Source organism: Cricetulus griseus, chromosome 3, assembly GCF_003668045.3.
Source record: "Cricetulus griseus strain 17A/GY chromosome 3, alternate assembly CriGri-PICRH-1.0, whole genome shotgun sequence".
NCBI classification, from domain to species: domain Eukaryota; kingdom Metazoa; phylum Chordata; class Mammalia; order Rodentia; family Cricetidae; genus Cricetulus; species Cricetulus griseus.
Genome location: NC_048596.1, coordinates 214984350 through 215004899, shown reverse-complemented (window position 1 = coordinate 215004899; position 20550 = coordinate 214984350). Strand labels below are relative to the sequence as shown.

Here is a 20550-nt window from a genome sequence, read left to right as displayed (position 1 = left end):
ATGCCTTTAGTCCCATCATTTGGGAGGAAAAGACAATGGATCTCTGTGGGTTCAAGGCCAGCCTAGTCTACACAGTGAGTTCCAGGCCAGCCAGGGTGATATAGTGAGATTATGTCTCAAGCAAATGAGCAAATGAAACCATCCAGTCAAAATGCTAACAGATATTTTGAGAACAAGTCTAAAGGAATGCAGATACAACAAATTAACAGCAATGGTTACCCTTGAAATGGTTACCCCTGCCTTTCAGGAGTTAGGGATGTTCTCAGCTCTGCATTTTTCTCAACTCTTCTTTCTAAGTCACAAAATGCAAAAGTACCGAAGAGTTCTCTCATGGGATAGAGGCTATATTTATTGACTTCTATGGCCATATTGAGATCAGTGAAGGAAGAGACAAACCTGGTGGGATGCTTCCTTAGTCTTTTCATAAATGCAGGTTACCCACAAGGCTCTTCTATTTCTCTTTTCTTTCATAACACCAGTACAACCACAGTAAAAGGAACTCATCAAAAGAAGTGGTGTTGGTAATGATTAACGGGCTAATAGTAAGCAACAGAAACAAGTATCAGAGAACCCTACACCTTCTCTAGAGCAATCGAAAGCACACTGATGCTTTCTCAGAGGTAGGCAGAGACTAGAGCAGACATTTATCACACAACTGGACCCCTACTTCCTGAAATAGTCTCACGAGCTGGAAGCAGAATCCTAGGACTCAGTATTCAAATGCCGGACAAAATTCAGGAATTTATCTTAGCTAACATCAGACTTTAAGAAAAATAAAAACAAAATGATTCACTATGCCAAGTAAACACACTATTTAGCTAAAAGCTGCAATCTAGATAAGTTTAATTAAGTCACAACATGCAGTTTCTGTAAAGCAAGTATTACCAGATTCCTCTCAGAAATTCACTTCCTTCTTTTCTAGATAGGCACATAAAATAAACTATGAATCAAAACAAAATTTCTGAAGGTGAAGTAACTTCCCAAAGTATTATTAAACCCAAGCAAAAACTCACATGGCTCAATGTACAGATATCTCTAGATGTGTTCTGAATAATTGCTAAGTCAGTTTGGGATGTGAGTTTAGACCCAATCATTAGGCAGGTGACCAAAATATAAATACCGAGGAGCTAACAATTAAATACTGAGTTTTTTCTCTTACTAAATAAAGAAAAAAATGCCTTAATATAGCTAATATATTATCGAAGTCAAGAAGCCCTCTGCAAGTCAGACTACAGGACAACAGATAAAAGGACTATTAATCTCTTTACCTTCTTGAAGCAAAGCCTGATACAGGTATTTAACCTCTATGATGTTTTTTACAAGAAAGAGTTCAGTACTTACCATAAACTTTGTGGAGAGTTTAGTTTTGTTTAGTTTCCTATTTCTCTTTCTCAGAAATAGAAGGTAATAGTCTTTCCACTACCTAGTCTAATGTTATACTAAGAAGTTCTTCTGTATTTGGTAGAAAATGTGTTAGATAGTGAGGGAATAGCAGAATTAGTTATCTATGTCTTCAGTATCTTCTACTCTAGCACGAGCTCTCTTTTTTTATTTTTGTACTTTTTAGGAATATTGGAGATGTTTTAGTGGGGTTTCGCTAAAATTTTTTGATGGGCCAGCATGGTGGCACACACCTGTAGTTGAACTTAATTGGAAAATTGAAACAAGAAGATCACGTGAACCAAGAAATTTGAGCCAGCATGACTGCACAGCAAGACCATTTAGAAATAAAGAGAAAAAATGGACATAAAAGGAGGGAGGAAAAGAAAATGAATTGTCTTTATGATTACATTCAGTGTACCATATTAAGAGATGCACCCTGGATTTTCACTGCACTGTCCCAGTCCTAAAATCAGTTGTTATGGAGGGACATCTGGTCCATTTTTAATTGAAAAATATTGCTTTGATAAAAAAATGTAATTACTAAACAGGCTTGTTAAATTTCTAAAGAGTTACTGGTTATGGTGGCGTGTACTTATATTCTAGGGCTTAGCATTCAGGAGGCAGAGACATGTGGATCCAGCCTGGTCTACATGGTAAGTTCCTGGTAAGTCTGAGCAACATAGTGAGATCTTGTCTCAAAAGAAATTTTTTCTCCTAAAGAGTCCAGTATTTCTCAGGGGATAGATTTCTTAGTGGATGGGCGAGGCACTAAAAGATCTCCAATATTCCTGAAAAGTATGAAAGTGAAAAAACAGAGCTTCTGCTAGAGTAGAAGATACTGAAGACATAGATAACTAATTCTGTGACTCTGAGTCAGAAAAAGGAAGTCGGCAGAACCACTATAAACATGAGCAGATGTATGGATTCTGGTTACAGAGCATACTACTACTACACCCATATTGGTGGGCTCCCAGCCACCTTTAACTCCAACTCCAGGGGGATATGAAGTCTTTGGCCTCCAAAGGCACTAGCACTCACATGCAATGTACCCCTCCCCACCATACATATAATTAAAAATAAATCTTATTTAGGAAAAAAATTTACAGGTAAGTTAGCAAATTGTATCAATGTTAACTTCTTGGTTTTGAAAAGTTAACTATGATTAAGAAGACATTTGAGAAAGCTGGTGAAAAATACAGAAGAATTATATTATCATTTCTATCTTATAGTATTATGTATGTGTGCACGTATGTATGTATGGAGCACATGCACCAAGGTGTACATGTAGAGGTCAGAGGATAACACAGGTGTCAGTTCTTGGTTTTTAACTTGTTTGAGATAGGATCCCTTTGTTGTTCTCTGTAACATACATCAGACCTGTGAGCTTCTGGGGGGATTCTCCTGTCTCCACCTCCCATCTCAACTTAAGAACATTGTGATTATTAGAGACAGTGAACTTAGACTTATGTAGATCTGAACTCAGGTCTTCACACTTGCATGTCAAGCACTTTATTCGTTGAGTCATCTCCCGTCATTCAAGAAATGTTATTATTTTTGTTGCATTTTTAAAGGCTGAAAAAATTATTTCAGAATGAAAGTCTAAATGTGTTAAACCGCATTTTAAAAATAATTGGGGGAGTTGTTTGTTTCAAACCGGGCCTTACTACACAGTTCCAGCTGACTGCCGATTTGCAGGGATCCTCCTTCCCCAGACCGAGAGCAAGAATGGCAAGTGTGAACACACCCAGCTTACTAACATTTGAACTGAGTGATCATATATCTCCTTTACCTTTTCTTTTCACACTGAATGTGTTCCTCTTGAAAACTGTCCCAGAATCTCTACTTAAAATCCAGTTTGTCAGTGTCCCTCTTACAATATTCCATCAAGATTGTTTAACATACTAACATTGAATGTGTTATATTTTTATGCTCATCTTGCTATATGTTTATTAACACAAGTTATGGGTGGAATTTAAAATCAGCAAAGCCAAATAGTTGGCCTAATTCAACATGTAATCAAATGAAATGAGCATTTATTTCTATTAAGGTCAAACAAGAGCTTCCCTATACTTATGCAATTGATTTTCTTAAGTAGACTACAGAATTACATTTCTCTTCAATTATTCTTACCTTTTCCGTTTCTGGTTTGGAAACTAGACAGCTTATTCTGAACCATCATTCTATCTTTTATTTATTTGCATTATACTAACTACATACATCTGGAGGGAACAACAAATAAGAACCTTTTAGGGCTAGAGATGGCTCAGCAGTTAAGAGCACCTGCTGCCAAGAATCCAGGTTCAGTTCCCAGCATCCACATGTGGCTCAAAACTGTCTATAACTCCAGTTCCTGGAGATCTGATGCCCTTTTCTGGCCTCTGTGGGAAACAGGTACACACATGATGTACATACATACATGCAGGCAAACACTCACATACATAAATTTTTTTAAATCTGTAAAATATTTGCCACCCGGACTGAGATGTATATAGCTCAGTGGCAAAGCCTAAGATCAGGATATCTGAACACCTGGCTCCCATTCCCAGCCAGCATCCCTACCACTCCTCCCCCCATGCAAAAAAAAAAAAAAAAAAAAAAAAAAAAAAGCCTTGGCAATACAGAAAATCCTACAGTGGGATTAAGTTTAGAATGAGCTTTTAAGAATGAGTAGCATTTACTTTTTGTTTGTTTTTGTAGTACAGGGCCTCAAGCACATTAGAGAAATGCTCTATCTCTCAGCTACATCCCCAGTCTTCTTTTTACTTCTTGAGATAGATCTCACTAAGTTACCCAGGCTGGTTTTGAATTCACTCTGTGGTCTATTCAGGCCTTTAATTTGCTGCAGCCTCCCAAGTAGCTGGGATTATAGGCTCTGCCATGAATCTGGCTACCATTTTTAAACTATTTTAATACATTTTTAATTGACAGGTAACAAATTGTAGTTTCTATGGAACTCAGCAGGGGATTTCAATACATGTGTATCCAATGGTGATAAGGATCAAGGCAGATCTATCATCACCTCATTCATATGCTATTTCCATGTGCTATGAACATTCAAATTCCTTCCTACTAGCTATTCTGAAATCAATTATTATAGCTATACTTATACTACTATGCTACAGAACATGAGAAATTATTACACCTATCCAATTGCATCTTATACCTGCTATCTATTGCTTCTCCATCTCTTTTCTCCTATGTTGGCTCCAGGCTCTCATATCCATCATTCTATTCTTTCTTTATTTTGAGATTAGCCTTCAGTTTCCAAATACATTTCTGTGTTTCTGTAACTGATTTACAGTTCTACCTAAATTGCTGCAAATGACAGAATTTCTTTTTTTGTTGCTGAAAAATATTTTAATCTGCATTTGCTTCATCCACTCATCCAATATAAACTGATTCCATATCTTGGGTATTGTGAACAGTGCTGCAATGGAAACACGGGTCTCTTTTGAACATACTAATTTAATTGCCTTGTGGCTGTACTCAATGGTGGGACTGCCAGCTGATACTGCAGTTTTGTTCCTGAGGAAGTAGCATTTGAATAAAAAGTAGGCAAGAATACAATGTAATGGTTATGACTTTCATATTTGACTTTTTTATAACTATTTCCTTATTATTTTATAGTTTATTATTATACTAAAATGTGATAGATTAGAAAACACAAAGTAAGTCATGGTGGTATATATCTGTAATGCCAGAAACTAGGAAGTAGAGGATGAGCTCCAAAGCAGCCTGGACCACATAGCAAGCAAGATTGTAAAAAGAACAGAAAGGGTAGAAAGGAGGACTTGAGAGGGAGACAATTTGTAAAAGCTATAAAGGATAATTGAACAGAAACCCTAACATTATCTTCTTTAATTATTTTTTGCACCCCTGGTCACCATGGGTAACCAGGTGACACCATGGGTAAAGTAGGAGAATACTCTCCTACTTTAGAGTCTAATGTTTAAAACTAGGTCTAAAAATAGGGTATGCCATAATTTGTCCATTCCTGCAATAAACTAATCAAAATATAATGCAAGCACATGTGTAACTATATTTTTTAATCAAGACAGGTCTTATTATATAGCACGGTATAGCAGACCAAGGGGCCTAATAGGCTTAGTGTTTGGATGTACAGTGGTCTCATTATAGGCTCAGGAGGGAGCCCTAAGCTGCCTACATATGAACTACTTCCTAAGTGTCTCAGGAAAAGGAGTAAAAGCAACTATAAAGCCACATGGAATTGATCAGACAAGAGAGAAACTTCCACTCAAGATGAGCCTAAGAATTAAAATTCTGCCAATTAAAATCCTACCTGATGGATGATGTCCTTTTGTATATGTTTCTCTTACTGGTTGATAAATAAAACACTAATTGGCCAGGCAGGAAGATAGGCGGGGCTAGGGGATAAGGAGAATTCTGGGACATGTAGGCAGAGGCGTCACCATGTGAACTGTCAAAGGAATTAGACGTCCAGACTTTTCTCCAGTAAGATAAGACCATATGGAAATACTTAGATTAATAGAAATGGGTTAATAATTAAGACAGAGCTAGCCAATAAGAAGCCCTAGTCATTGGCCAACAATTTATAATTAATATAAGTCTTTGTGTGTTTATTTGGGGCCCAAGGGCAGTAGGACTAGCCGAACCAGAAAACTCAGGCTTACACCTACTTAAGTATTACATTTTTCTTATCAAGGGGAACTTATTTATGTCACAGTCTAAACTTATGTTCAGATCTGCACAACAATCCCAAAGTCTCCAACTGTCTACATCATGACAGTCAGTTTGGAGCAGTTGCACAACCTACACATCTGTACATTGGAGCTCTGCTCTGTTTCTGGGATTATTTATAATTAGGTTCATTTCATGGCCCATATTACCAAAAAGTGGCAAACTCAAAATCATCTTTATGTTTCCAGAAATTTCCTATTGCTGATATGATGAGTCCCATGAATTACTTACAGTAGTAAGTTTGGAATTACAGTAATTCCAAACTATGCCTAGTATAGTAGATGGGGTTTTCTCTCAGGGAAACAAGAAGTGATGAAAACAAGTAACCTCTCATAATTGCCCATATTCTTCTTTTTTTTTAATGACTCTACTGTGTGTAAAACCAGTTGTTTTCCTGTGTATTTTATAAGGCATCATAGAAAAACTGACATTCATCAGTACTCCAAAAGAAGGTAGTGAATGAAGTTTTAAGTAGGAATAATAATTATGGTTTGAGCTTTACATAAGAATAAACTATGGAGCATTATTATGTAAATAATCTTCTAATTCTTTTAGATGTAACCAAGCAAGTTGGATAACCAACTATGTTGGGTGTGCTACAGAAGATTCCTCTACAAGGGTATAAATATTGGTGAGGTTTTTTTCAACCTCAGAATTCTAGTGCTGGTTCTTAAATTTTTGTTGTGTCCTTGGTTTTCACTCAAATTGAAGTATTTTCAACATAATTTTTGAGAATTTCATATATACATATAATGCGTTTTAATCATATTCATTCCTATGACTTTCCCTAACTCCTCTAGATCTACTCCCCATCCCCCACAACTATCTATCTACCTATCTTCCATTGAGTCAAATCTCTCTCTCTCTCTCTCTCTCTCTCTCTCTCTCTCTCTCTCTCTCATCTTCCACTGAGTCTGATTTGTGCTGCCCATATACCCATGAGTGTGTAATCTCAGACTCTTATGTAATTTCCTTCTTGTATAGTTAGGTAGATGTAAAAAGTGTCAGATTGAGATATACTTCTTTTTGTTGATTGCTTATGAAATTCTAAAAGGTAAGGGAAATGATGAATAATTAATAATGCAGAACAGAGTAAAGCACTATTCATTGGGAGATATGGAGAGATGGCACAGGCAACCACCGCAACAGAATGACTACAGGACTGCTCATTGGCACTGCAAAGAGCTAAAAGACTGGCACAAATACTAACTGCATCTAGACATCTCCTTTGAATTTTTTTTTTTTTTTTGGTTTTTCAAGACAGGGTTTCTCTGTGTAGCTTTGGAGCCTATCCTAGCACTTGCTCTGGAGACCAGGCTGGCCTCGAACTCACAGAGATCTGCCTGCCTCTGCCTCCGAGTGCTGGGATTAAAGGCGTGCATCAACAATACCTGGCTAATTAAAGACATTTTAATATCAAAATAGGTGACAACAAGGGATATACTGCATATTTAGTAGCTATCAATATATGAGATTTGTTGAGTGACAGAATAAAGAGGGAAACAAAGTTAAAATTACAAAGTATAAACACTGGAAATTCTTGGTACACAGAAACAGTTCTGGGAGATGCTCAAGGGGTAAAGCATGTGCCACATGAGCATGAGGACTACAGTTTGCATTCCTAACACCTTTGTAAATGCCAGGGCAGATGTGGTTGCCTGCTTGGAATCCCAATACTTGGGAGGGAGACACAGGGGATCCCCACAGCAAGCTGGCTAGCTAGACTGGCCAAATCTGCAAACTTTAGGTTCAACTGAAGGTCTCTGCTTCTGTGGCTAGGCTAAAACATGATTCAGGAAGACGCCCTATGTCAACCTCTGCCTGCCACATACACATGTGCACCCCCACCATGCACATACTCATACACATAGTCAAAGAATACAAAAACAATATTATAGAATCATAAAATATACCAGCTGGTTCAGCAAAAGCAAATGGCCAGTTAAATCAAATAGTACTTAAAATCACCCTGATCAAACAGGCCTGTTCATAGACATTTAGATAACCATTGTACCCTGGAGAACAGCATGAACCTATCAACCAATGTTTTAGAGAACAAAGCATGTACAAAATGTACAAACAACTAACTAGGAAGATGATATCTAGCATAAATGGAGCAATCCTAAAACAAGCAAACAAAACACCCTTCACACTAGGAATGGTGAGATGGCTCCGCAGGTAAAAGGAACCTGGTAGAAACAGGCACCCACAGCTCAGCACTGAACCATACTCCTGGAATTCACTTGTGGAGAAGGAGGAGGGATGAGCAAAGGAGCCAAGACAGTGCTGCAGAAACCCGCAGAAACAGTTGACCTGACCCAGTGAGAGCATGGAGACCCTAGTCATAAAGCTGGGGAAACAGTGTTGGACCGAACCAGGCCCTCTGAATGTGGGTGCCAGTTAGGAGGCCAAGACAGTCTATGGGACCTCTAACAGTGGAGCCAGTCTTTAACCCTAGAGCACAAATGGACTTTGGGAGCCCATTCCCTATGGAGGGATACTATTGCAGCCCAGATACAGCAAGGAGGGTACCTAGACCCTCCCCCAAATGATATGACAGACTTTGAAGGTCCCTGGTGGAGGGCCTCACTATCCCTGGGGATGAGTTGGGTTATGGGTTAGGAGGGTTGGTGGGGAACTTGGGAGGATGGGAGGGCGAGGGAATGGGGGGAGTGGATATGTAAATATGAGTAGCAATTAAAGAATTTAAATAAAAAAGAATATAACCTCTAAAAAAAAAAAAAAAAAAAGAACCTGCTGTCAAGCCTAACAACCTGTATTATTCAATCCTTAGGACCACATGGTGGAAGGAGAGAACCCATTCCTCAAAGTTGTTCTCTGACTTCCAAGCACATGGTTGTAATACAGACAGACAGACAGGCATGCATGCATATACACACATACAATGTAAAAAAAAAAAAAAAAAACAGAAAGAAAACTACAAACTTGACAAAACAAAAACAGTAATTAGTTATCTACTCAAAATATTCAAGTATATCTAAGCACACAGAAATTGCAATTCTCAAAGGCTGTGTTATCTAATAATGCTATCCAATATCCATAGATGAGCACTTGAAATATGCTAGAACTGAGAAACTAAAATTTTAGTTTTAATTTATGTTTAAGTGTGTGTGTGTGTGTGTGTGTGTGTGTGTGTGTGTGTGTGTGTCTACAGTTAGAACTATGGTGGCCCATACCTATAATCTCAGGATCACCAGTTCAAAATTAGCATGACTTACATGGAAAGCTCAAGGCCAGTCTGAGCTACACAGCAAAACTCTATTTCAAAAGATAAGTGTTTGTGGAAGGAAGGCATCCAAGTAGTAGAACACTTGCATGTGCAAGGCCTGGGATTCAATCCATAGGACTACAAATAAAACCCAAAATGTTGAGTATTTTTTACATATGAATTTAAATTAAATATACTATTAAAGCTAATTTCATGTTTGTATCTTTTATTTTCTAAATTACATCTTTTGCTGGTATCTTATCACAAACTACTGTTCTCCACTATCTGTCAGAAACCAGGAGAGTCTACTATGCAACATTTGTAAGTAGAATATTTCTTCTCTCCTAGTGCATAAAACATTACTTTAGGCTATTCAAGATTTGTATATTTTATATGCTACAAACTCGTTTGTCTCTTCATACAGTAAATGGCAATGGGTCACTAGAACACAAAGAATCTTTTATATCGGTTCCAGGACCCCTGGAGATCTCAGAATGTAGGGGTGCTCAAGTGCTTTATAGGAAATGAAGTAGCATCTGTACACAACACACTTTCTCCATATACTTCACGTAATCTCTATAAGGGTTGGAGATAGCACTCAGCTGTAAAGAACACTTGCTGCTCTTACAGAAGACCTGGGTTTCGTTCCCAGCATCCAAGAGCAATTCACAACCAGCTATAACTCTTAGTTCCAGAGGATCTAAAACCCTCTTCTGGTCTCCAGGGACACCAAGCACACAAGTGGTGCCCAGACATACATGTCTACAAAACACTCATTACACATAAAATACAAATAAATCTTAAAAAATACTTAATCATCTTAAGAATAATTATAATACTATACATCATATAGATAATTGTTATATTGTATCACTCAGGAAAATGATTAAGTCTGTACATATTCAGTACACACACACAATTTTTTCCAAATATTAAGTACATGAATCCCTCATCTGTAGCTGAAGTATATTCCTGTGAATTATTGCAGACTGATAATATTTAGTCAGTATTCTGCTATCTAAGGTAAGTAATCAAGTAAAGGAATTACATTAATGTTAAAAAAACTTAGGCTCTTCCTTTGGCTTGATTCCCAAGCTCATGTTAATGCTTTTATTTCTATGACAATTAAATGAGGTTTAGATTACAAGGGGTTTTGATAAAACTAATTTGAAGGAGACTTACATGTATATCTATTTATTGTCAGAACCACACATAAACCAAGGTGCTTCCCAGCAGGCTTATGTGTAATGTAAGAGACACTGAAGTAAACACATAGGACAGCCTGAGGCGGATAGCACTACCTCAGTACACTCATATCCAGTGAATTAATTGGGAAGCTCAGTTCATGGTTCCTACAAAACACTGCAGGAAATCTCTGGCTCTTATTTTTACCTGTCTTACATTGTGTTATTACTTATGCCTACAGTTGTGAAACTACAACCCCACAACATTTTTAATGGCAATATCCGAAAAAGACCACAAGATGGAGATATTACTCCATTATTTTTAATATTTGTATTTATACATTTTTTTCATACTTTTCCCCAAAGGTTAGTTACTCCAATACATTCTTTTACCTTATAAGGCTTTGCACATGCTAGGCAAGTACTCTACCACTGAGTGCAGTTAGTTATTTCTCTTTTTTGAGATGAGGTTTTGCTATTCAGCTCAGGATGGCCTTGACCTTACCATGTAAGGCAGGCTGGTTTTGAACTGGTGATCCTAGGTGCTGGAATTACAGTGTTCTACCATGCTTGCCTTGAAAAAATTATTGACAGGAGTTGAGGATGCACCTTGCTAGTAGAGTACTTGTTCTACATTCAGATCTCTTCATTAACATAAACAGTATTTTTCAGAGCTTACCAACTTAATTTCATAATGAAATTTAGCTCCAAATTACTATTAACTATTGTCAAAAATCAAATCAATTTAAAGATTTATTTACAATGAAGATAATGTGAAGAATTTTGTGCTATGGGCTTTGAAAGCAATTCAAAACCTTAAGTTTTGCTATTTTTTTTTAAAGTCAGCACTGTTGAAAACTGAAGCTTTTCACAATAACTACTTTCACAATCAACCTAAATTAAAGGTAAAATACATCTAACAGTGTGATACCACAAGTCACAGTAATTCCATAGAACTACTATGAAAATTATAACATCATAGTCACTTGTACCTCAAATATTTAAAGTAATATGCTTTACTTTAACCAGGAAGCCTATTTCCTACTGTAGATAAAAGACCGATTTAAAAAACTTCCATAAGATACAACTAACTGCAAATAAAATCACAATTTTCAGCTTTAGTATAGTTAAAAGATCCATACAAAAATAATGTAAAATATAATTAACTAAAAGCAAAGTCACAATCCCTAACTTTCCTACATTGCTCTTATTGTCTCTTATCTCCCATAAATCAACTCAAGCCACCAACTATTTTGGGTTTTTTTTGGGGGGGGGGATTTCCGAGACAGGGTTTCTCTGTGTCTTTGAAGGCTGTCCTGGAACTAGCTCTTGTAGACCAGGCTGGTCTTGAACTCAGAGATCCACCTGCCTCTGCCTCCTGAGTGCTGGGATTAAAGGCGTGGGCCACCATCGCCTGGCTAAGCCACCAACTATTAATACAAAATACCACTTAAAAGCCAAAAAAGAATAGAAAAATAAATATTAATCTTTCTTTTTTAAGACAGTGTTTTGCTATGCAGCCCTAGATAGTTTGGAACTCACTGTGTGTAGATCATGCTGGCCCTAAATTTGAAAGAATTATATTTCTGTCTCCCAAGTGCTGGAATTACAGGTATATGCCTGTAATTGGTACATCCCAAATAGATACTAATATTTTATTTGTTTATTTATTTGTTTGGTTTTTCTGGACAGGGCTTCTCTGTGTATCCCTAGCTGTCCTGGAACTCACTCTGTAAACAAAGCTGGCCTCTCACAGAGATCTACCTGCTTCTGTCTCCCAAATGCTAAGATTAAAGGTGTGTGCCACCACCGCCTGGCTAATAATACTAATCTTTTAAATAAAAATGTGATCAATGAAAATAACTGCTGATAAAATTTGCAACTTCTAAATTTCTAAAAGTCAGAGGTTTCTTGGGAATACACAAATGCAATTTATCATGGAATACCTCCCAAGCCTTACTTTTTTCAGTATGGATCAAATTCTAACGGACTGGCTAGAAATAAGGTTCCATCTTCCTTAGCTGACACAGTTTTAAACCCTCAGACTTCCCTATGGTCCAGTAAATGACAATGGTGATGTCTTCCTTAATGTTCACAATATACACCACAGTATAATATTCTTGTGCCTTTTATAATCAGAAGTTGTATGTATTCCTGAATTTGTTTAACTAAAGAAATTATTACCTTGTAGAATTATTTTGTTCTCAGGGGCATCTGGATACTGCATGTCCTTTATTTTATTCTTGATCTTAGATTCAGTTTAATATTAAACAACTCAAATTCTATTCCTGACTGTACACAGCTTAATGGCTACTGCCGTACTAGCAACTATTAAAATAGGCACTCATTTAATAATAAAACATACTGTTTTATGCACATTTTATAAGCAAAAGTGCAGAATGTTGTTTGCCTTTGCTTTTGCAATACCCCTGATTACTTATGAGATCCCAGCTACTGAGTGGTGGTAAACAGGAATACTTATTGAAAAAGTAAATGGATGTTTACTTTAGTATCCAATAAGATAAAGAATGAAACACAAATTCTACATTAAATTTCTAATTTAAGTACTAATGGTCAGATCCCCATCTCCATCAGTAAGTGTAAGCAATACCATAAAACCCAAATATTCAGCTCTTAAAATATAATGTTATTTTAAAAACAGTGAAAATATCTCACATCCATCTGTATAGGACCCATCTTTCACAATTAAATGCTTTATGACAATAAAGATTGATTTCTGCAAAGTGCATATGACGACTATAGCTTTGTTATAATAGCGCCGAAGGCCTTACTTCCCACAATTATAAGTCTCCCTTCACTCTAACCCCATTTCTTTATCTAGCTCTTTATCACACTATTCAAGAAAGACTTTAGAGTAGTTTTAATTATGTACAGAATTCACTGGCACCATCACCACCCGAATATACCAATAATGCCTGTCTTAGGAAATTTTTAGAAAATATTAAAGTAACAGTTCACACAATGATTACTTCACTGACAGAAAATCTAACAAATCTAGGAACCCACTTACTCTGATAACAGGAATCTTATAACTTCTAACAGTTACTTTTAACTGTCACAAATGCACTCCCCTTACTAACCCTCAAACCAAATATTGACTTTTACTTCCATCCTATGATATACTTCACTCTGAACCTTGAGAAAAGTGGAATTTAGGGCTGGAGGGATAGCTCAGCTGTTAAAGGCTAGGCTCACAACCAAAAATATAAGAGAAAAATGGGCTTTTTGTAATCTGTCACTAAGGTGCTGACTGACCTATTATTATTCAACAAGTTAGAATAGACCTCATAATGAGTGGTGAGTTCTGTGAATTCAAAGCTAGCCTAGACTATATATAGAGCTAGTTCCAGGACAGCCAAGGCTACACAAAGAAACCCTGTCTTGAAAAACAAAAACAAAAGAATAGACCTCTATGAGTAACTGCACCCATAGAAGTCAATTCCATTTTCCCAGTTCAATGTAAACTACTGCCTATGGAAGTAAAAGGTAAAATATCTGAGTGCTCTACTGATTGGTACTGAAAAGATTCCAAATACCAGAAAAGGCAGTTAAAAAGTTTCTGTTCTGTCAGCTCTAGATTGTATGTGGCAAAATTTCTGCAACAGACTTGCCTTTCCCTATAAAATGTGCTTAAGTAATCCTCACTAAGCTACACTAAGCCTTTTGTACACAAGAAAAATAAACTAATTCTAATAATCAGTCTGATTCAACGCTGTATATAAATAAGTATTTATCCATCTCTAAGTCTATACACAATATGCCAACATGAGAACTACAGTAGGAGGGTGATCTACTATTCTAGAGTTTGCATATCTCCCTTCCTCCAAATTAAGAAATAATTCCAGATCATAATAAAAAGGAGGAGGCTAATTATGCAACAAATTTACAAGGAAAAAATGCTTTATGACTGAACTACACACTAGCATCACAAGTGCAATGGATCTCACAATACAAATAATTAGATATAGCTGAGAACTACAATGCAGATTCACCAGTCAACTATGAAAAGCATCTTCATTTTTAAAAAAAAGGGCTGGATGGGAGGTGGGCAGGGCCCTTTTAAAAGGGAACACAGTGAATATGCACAGGTGGTACTCTTAGTGGCTACAGCTGAGGGCATATACTGTCAGAACCCCAAGGACAAGACCAGTACAGATGCCTGAACACTAACAAGGAAGGCCTGTGCACTTATTCTCTTTCTTGACTGCTTATCCACCATGCTGAATGCTCCTCCATCATGCTATAATCTGAATGCTTCTCCATCATGCTATAATCTGAATGCTTGAGTTCTTCCAAATTAGTACATTAAAATCCAATACCCACAGTGGCAACTAAGAGTGAGTACATCTAACAATTGATAGGTTATAATGATAGAATTAACAAATTATAAAGACTTATTAATAAATTATAAAGATGGAATTAATGCCTTATAACTTATAACTTCCTTCAGAAACCTCTGACCATCTGCTACTTTTCACTACTTGTGTCCTCATCCCCATTAATCTATTAAGCTAAATGAGGCTAAAGGTTTTATGCTTAAGATCCAGTAAACTCCAAATAAGTCTCCACTGAATGAACAACATTGGGTAGTCTTTCTACTGTTCTGTTCCCAACAGCTATGAGTCAACAAAAGACTGTTTGGCTATAGCTTGACTATCACACATTGAACTTTAAACAGGTTGAGTTTATCTCCACCAACTATCTGGTCCCTTGAAAGTCTTCGAAAGCTAAGATTCAAAGAACTTTCCAATCTATTTTTATGTGTCAAAAAAAATAATAAATCTCTTTCTGGCTTTCTTTCCTGTTTCAATACAGCTAAACACATAAATTAAAATTAAAATAATTTTCTGGATTATTATCAAATTTTACAAAATCTTCTCAATTATCTATTCATATTTCCCCATCTTTCCTTACAAAATTAAGGTCTCTAGTTGTTCATACCGGCTAATTTACTGCAAATTAAATAGCATGAAATTACAAACCACAATTGTGCACAGATAAGGCTATATTAGATAATTTAATCTTTTGAAAGTATGTGTATATGTGTATGGATTTGTACATGTGAGTACAGTACCCTCAGAGGCCAAAACAGGGTGTCAGATCTCCTACAACTGAATTTTGGGCAGTTGGGAGCTGAAAAACACAGGTACTAGAAACTGAACTCCATTTCTTTATAAGAACAGCAAGTGCTCCTAGCTGCTGAGCTGTCTCTCTGGCCAATAGATAATCTAAATTTGAAATCACTTCTCCTAAGTCTCTGGGTTCTCTCTCTCTCTCTCTCTCTCTCTCTCTCTCTCTCTCTCTCTCTCTCTCTCTCTCTCTCTCTGTGTGTGTGTGTGTGTGTGTGTGTGTGTGTGTGTGTGTGTGTGCTTTGCTTTGCTTTGCTTTGCTTTGCTTCTTTTTTGGAGGGAGGGGGGTTCCAGACAGGGTTTCTCTGTGTAACAGCTCTGGCTGTCCTGGAACTGGCTTTGTAGATCAGGCTGACCTCAAGCTCAGATATTTGCCTGCCTCTGCCTCCAGAGTGAGGGGATTAAAGGTGCGTATCATCACTGCCCAGCTTTTGTATTCTCTTAAAGAAGCTTAATTTCTACCAACAATTCAAAAGCATTGTCAAGATTTTCTTTATTGGTTGTTGTCTTACCTTGCTTCTATTGCTATGACAAAACCCTGACAAAATAAACTTAAGAAAGAAAAAGAGTTTTTGGCTTATATTTTCCAAGTCACAGTCCATCTTTGAAAAAAGTCAAGGCAGGAACTGAAGCAGAAACCATGCAGGCATGCTGCTTACTGGCTTGCTCACCTTGCTTATAACATATAACTTAGGACCACCTGCCCAGGAGTGGCACCACACACAGTGGGCTGGGTCCTCCCACATCAATCATTAGTTAACTCCTGACACCAGATATTTCGGGAAATTACCAATACGGAGCCAGGTAGATATACAAGGGATTTTAATAGGGAAAACCCTTACTTACAGAGCGACCTAGCCAGCTGGTGGGCAGCAGTCTGTACAGCAAGGCGAAAGTGACACAGAAACCAGAAACCAGCCACCTGACCAACTCTCACTCTACGTCACCTTGAACATGCGCTCACAGGCGTGGTCAGGCACACCTTTAGCCAGCCCCAAAGCAGGCATGGCTACAGCTTCCCCTACACTTGCTTACAGACCAATCTAATCCAGGCATTTTCTCAACTGAGATTCCCTCTTCACAGATGATTCTAGCTTGTATCAAGTTGACAAAATACTAGCCAGCACAGTTATATATAATAATCTCACTAGCTACAGAATTTAACCAATTTTAATGAATACTAAACAAGTATTCTCAATATTAAAGTGAGTCATAAGCAAGCAAGATGGCTCAGTATTTGGGTATCTGCTGCCAAGCTTGACTAAATTTAATCCCTGGGACCCTCATGGAAAGAGAACACCAACTCCCAAGAGCTATCCTCTGACCTCCACATTTTCCATGGCATGCATAGATAGATAGATAGATAGATAGATAGATAGATAGATAGATAGATAGATAAATTCAATAAAAAATACTCCTGGTGTTGGAGAGATGGCTCAATGGTTAAGAGCACTGGCTGCTCTTTCAAAGGTTTGACTCCCAACAGCCACATGGCATCTCACAACTGTCTGTAATTCCAGTCCCAAGGGACTAGATGGCCTATTCTGGCCTCTGTGGGTACCAGACACAAATGTAGTGCACAGACATACATACAGGCAAAACACTCAAACATTAAAAAACAAAACAAAAAAACTAGAACAGCATTGTGATATGAGACTAAAAAAAAAAAAAAATGTGTAAGCATACTGACAGAGGTAGATACACACACCAAAATGGAAGGGACTAGGCCAGATGTAGTGGCACATGCCTTCAATTCCAGTAGTCCTTGACGTGGGTGGATGGAGATCTGTGACTTTGAGGTTAGCCCAGTCTACCTAGTAAGTACCAGGTAAGCCAGTGAGGCACAGTGAGAAACCTTGGGGATGGTGGTGAGGGACTAACTTAAATAAAATAAAATAAAATGTAAAATTTATAAAAGGAATAATTTCTAGTTCTACCTAATCCAATTAAAAAAAATACAAAGTAAAATGAATCTTCTGGCATGATATAATAGAAAAAGCCTGTAATCTCAACACCCAGGAGGAGCCTGAGGCTGGAGAATAAAGGTTTAGAGAATAGCCTGAGCTATATAGTAAGACCCTGTCTCAAAAAACCCAAACCCTAGCCGGGCGTTGGTGGCACACACCTTTAATCCCAGCACTCGGGAGGCAGAGGCAGGCGGATCTCTGTGAGTTCGAGGCCAGCCTGGTCTCCAGAGCGAGTGCCAGGACAGCCTCCAAAGCTACACAGAGAAACCCTGTCTCGAAAAAACAAACAAACAAACAAACAAAAAAACCCAAACCCAGGCAGGTGGTAGTGACACTCGCCTTTAGAGGTTCTCTGAGTTCCAAGACAGCTAGGGCTACACTGAGAAATGCTGTCTGGAAAAACAAAACACAAAACTAAGCAGGGCGTTCATGGCATATGCCATAAATCCTAGCACGTGGGAGGCAGAGGCAGGAGGATCTCTGTGAGTTCGAGGCCAGCCTGATCTATGGAGCCAGTACCAGGATAGGCTGCAAAGCTACACAAAGAAACACTTCAAAAACCAAAAACAAACAAACAAAAACTAAACACAAAAACTTAGTCTTCAAACTTACATTTTCATTAATTACTGTTACATACACTGCATTATCATTTACTTTGGAAATGAGGCATAGTTTTTTTTCTCTGTGAACAGGAAGTGGCACCAGGTAACACTTTACAGTTACCACAAAACCACTTGTATTTAACAATTTGAGATGTAAAATATTCTTAACTCTTACAAAATTAGAACTGTAAAGTTCAGTTCCGGGCAATTTTATACTCAGTAATTTTATAAGCAATCATGGCATTAAAATGCAATGATTGAAAGTTAAATTTCAAACCAGGTGTGGTGGCACAAGCCTTTAATCCCAGCACTCAGGAGGCAGAGGCAGGAGGATCTCTGTGAGTTTGAGCCCAGCCTGGTTTACAAAGTGAGTTCCAGGATAGGAAAAGCTACGCAAGAAACCCTGTCTCTAAAAACAAAATTCTATTTAATAGTTCATTTTAATCTCCTTTGAAAGTTTACTATCTCATAACCCATAGGAAGAGGTACATTCCCTAGCTAATGTTGTTAAGCGTGTCTTTCTTGTTGAAAAAGCTCTACAACTTATGTATTGTGTGAAGGACTTAATCAGACCTTGGGAAATTCTTTCATTCCATAATTGTGAAGTCAGTGACATGTCTACTTTTTCTGTTCACTGTTTCAGATAGATACTGGATAAATACCCTCACTCAATCGCAAGTTAAAAGATCCAAGCTAAAACCAGGAAGGAAAGGAATAGAGGCAAAGACATATACACAGACTATCCTCGGATCCTCTTCCAACAATACCTCAAGCCCATGAGAAGGAGAGGAGGCTATAACGATTACGAAATACAGTGCAAGAAAACTGCCAAGAGACGCTGGGCAAAACGTACTTCTTTCTTCCCAGAAAGGACGAGGGAGGAAGGCAGATGAAGTAAAAATATGTGTTAAGTGGGAAGATGACAATTTGGGGTGACACATAGTTACTGTGTCACACTTGAGAGTGGGTAAGCGTAAAAATGGTCTACCCACACCTCTCTTCCTTCTTCCTCCAGCACAGCTTTTGGGGGTGGGGAAAGGATGGTATCCAGAAGGCCAAAGAAAAGGTATCAGCACCTCCAGGATAGTGGCACCATCCAGTCTGGCACTTAGACCAGAAGTTCCGAAGTTGGCGCGAGGGTGACGGACCGGGAAAGGGCTGGCGGTCAAGTGGACCGACCGTGCTAAGCGACGAGGTCCGGCCCGCCGCGGCCGGCGCGCTTACCTGCTGCACCCCGAGGAACTCGTAGAAGTTGAGCTGCACCTCTTCCACCAAGTCGAACAACTCCAGGTCTCCGCTCTCCCAGGCGCGCACCGGCCCCACGGCCGCCAGCAGGAACAGCAGCAGCAGCCAAACGGAGGACGACAGCGGCCCCGGGCGCCGGCGCTGGGGAATCCGCGCGGGTCCGAAGCCGGGAGCCCACATCGCACTGGGTTCCGAGAGGTCGGTGGCAGCCACGCCGTGCGCGGGCCGAGAGCGGGGACGTGGCGGGTGGCGCGGGCTGTGGGGACGGCGCCTGTCAGTCAGGAGCGCGGGCACCCGCCCGGAAGCTACTAGCCAGGCTGCCGGCCCGACGGGAGCACCAACCGACTCGGCGAGGACGGCAGGCCGGGTGTGCGGGAACGGTAATCGGTCGCGCCGTCCGGACCCTTGCCGCCGGCCTAAGAACAGCTGGAGAGCAAGCGCCGGCACCCAAGCTGCTGTGTGGGAGAGGCTTCCCCAGGCCTCAGCCTATCCCAGGCCTCGCTTCCGGTGACATCACGTCTCCTAGCAACTGCGGGGCGGGGCCTGGGCCGGAAGTAGGAACGCCAGGCGCTCTGGATCCCTCCCTCGGAGAACAGTGGCTGGCGCGTAGAGTAACTGCACGTGTGTCTGCGCTTGCTAAGAGACAATTACAGACCTCCTGAGCCTGGAACGTTTACCTGTAGGCTTTCCTCCCATTGGCTTTCATCTTGCCCTCTTAAGTATTGACCATTTAAAGCATATTTCAGGGTCGATGCACTGATTAGGGCTTCTCTCGTGCATTTGATTATTCGATCAGTAAAGACAGGATGAATTGAACCAAGGTCTAAAACACACAGATCCACTCCAATGTGTTTAGAGGGGAAAACAGAAAAAAACGAATTTAACCAAGAAAAAAATATACTTCTGTTAGACCCCCATGTTAAGATCTTTTGGGAGCCCGTTGGAGCCGTCTTTTCTAGCTGTCCGCCATGACGGGTGGGTGAAAGACCCGAGCTAACATGGGGTTAGCTCGTTAAATTACAATAAAGCCTCGTGCAGTTTGCAGCAAGCTCTCGAATCCGCCTGGTGATT

The 20550-nt window shown here is 39.1% G+C and overlaps 1 protein-coding gene across 3 annotated transcripts in view; it reads right to left on the bottom strand.

The window, feature by feature from the left end:
* The window catches only part of Dnajc1 (DnaJ heat shock protein family (Hsp40) member C1), a 137756-nt gene extending 117790 nt beyond the window's left edge, over positions 1-19966 (bottom strand). Inside the window, exon 1 of one of the 3 annotated variants that reach the window (XM_027405299.2) lies at positions 19459-19966. In XM_027405299.2, the coding sequence (XP_027261100.1) occupies positions 19459-19659 (201 nt within the window). In that variant the 5' untranslated portion in view covers positions 19660-19966. The remainder of the gene's footprint in view (positions 1-19458) is intronic. The other 2 variants (XM_027405300.2, XM_027405301.2) reach the window with 2 other exon arrangements.
* Positions 19967-20550: the final 584 nt, after the last annotated feature.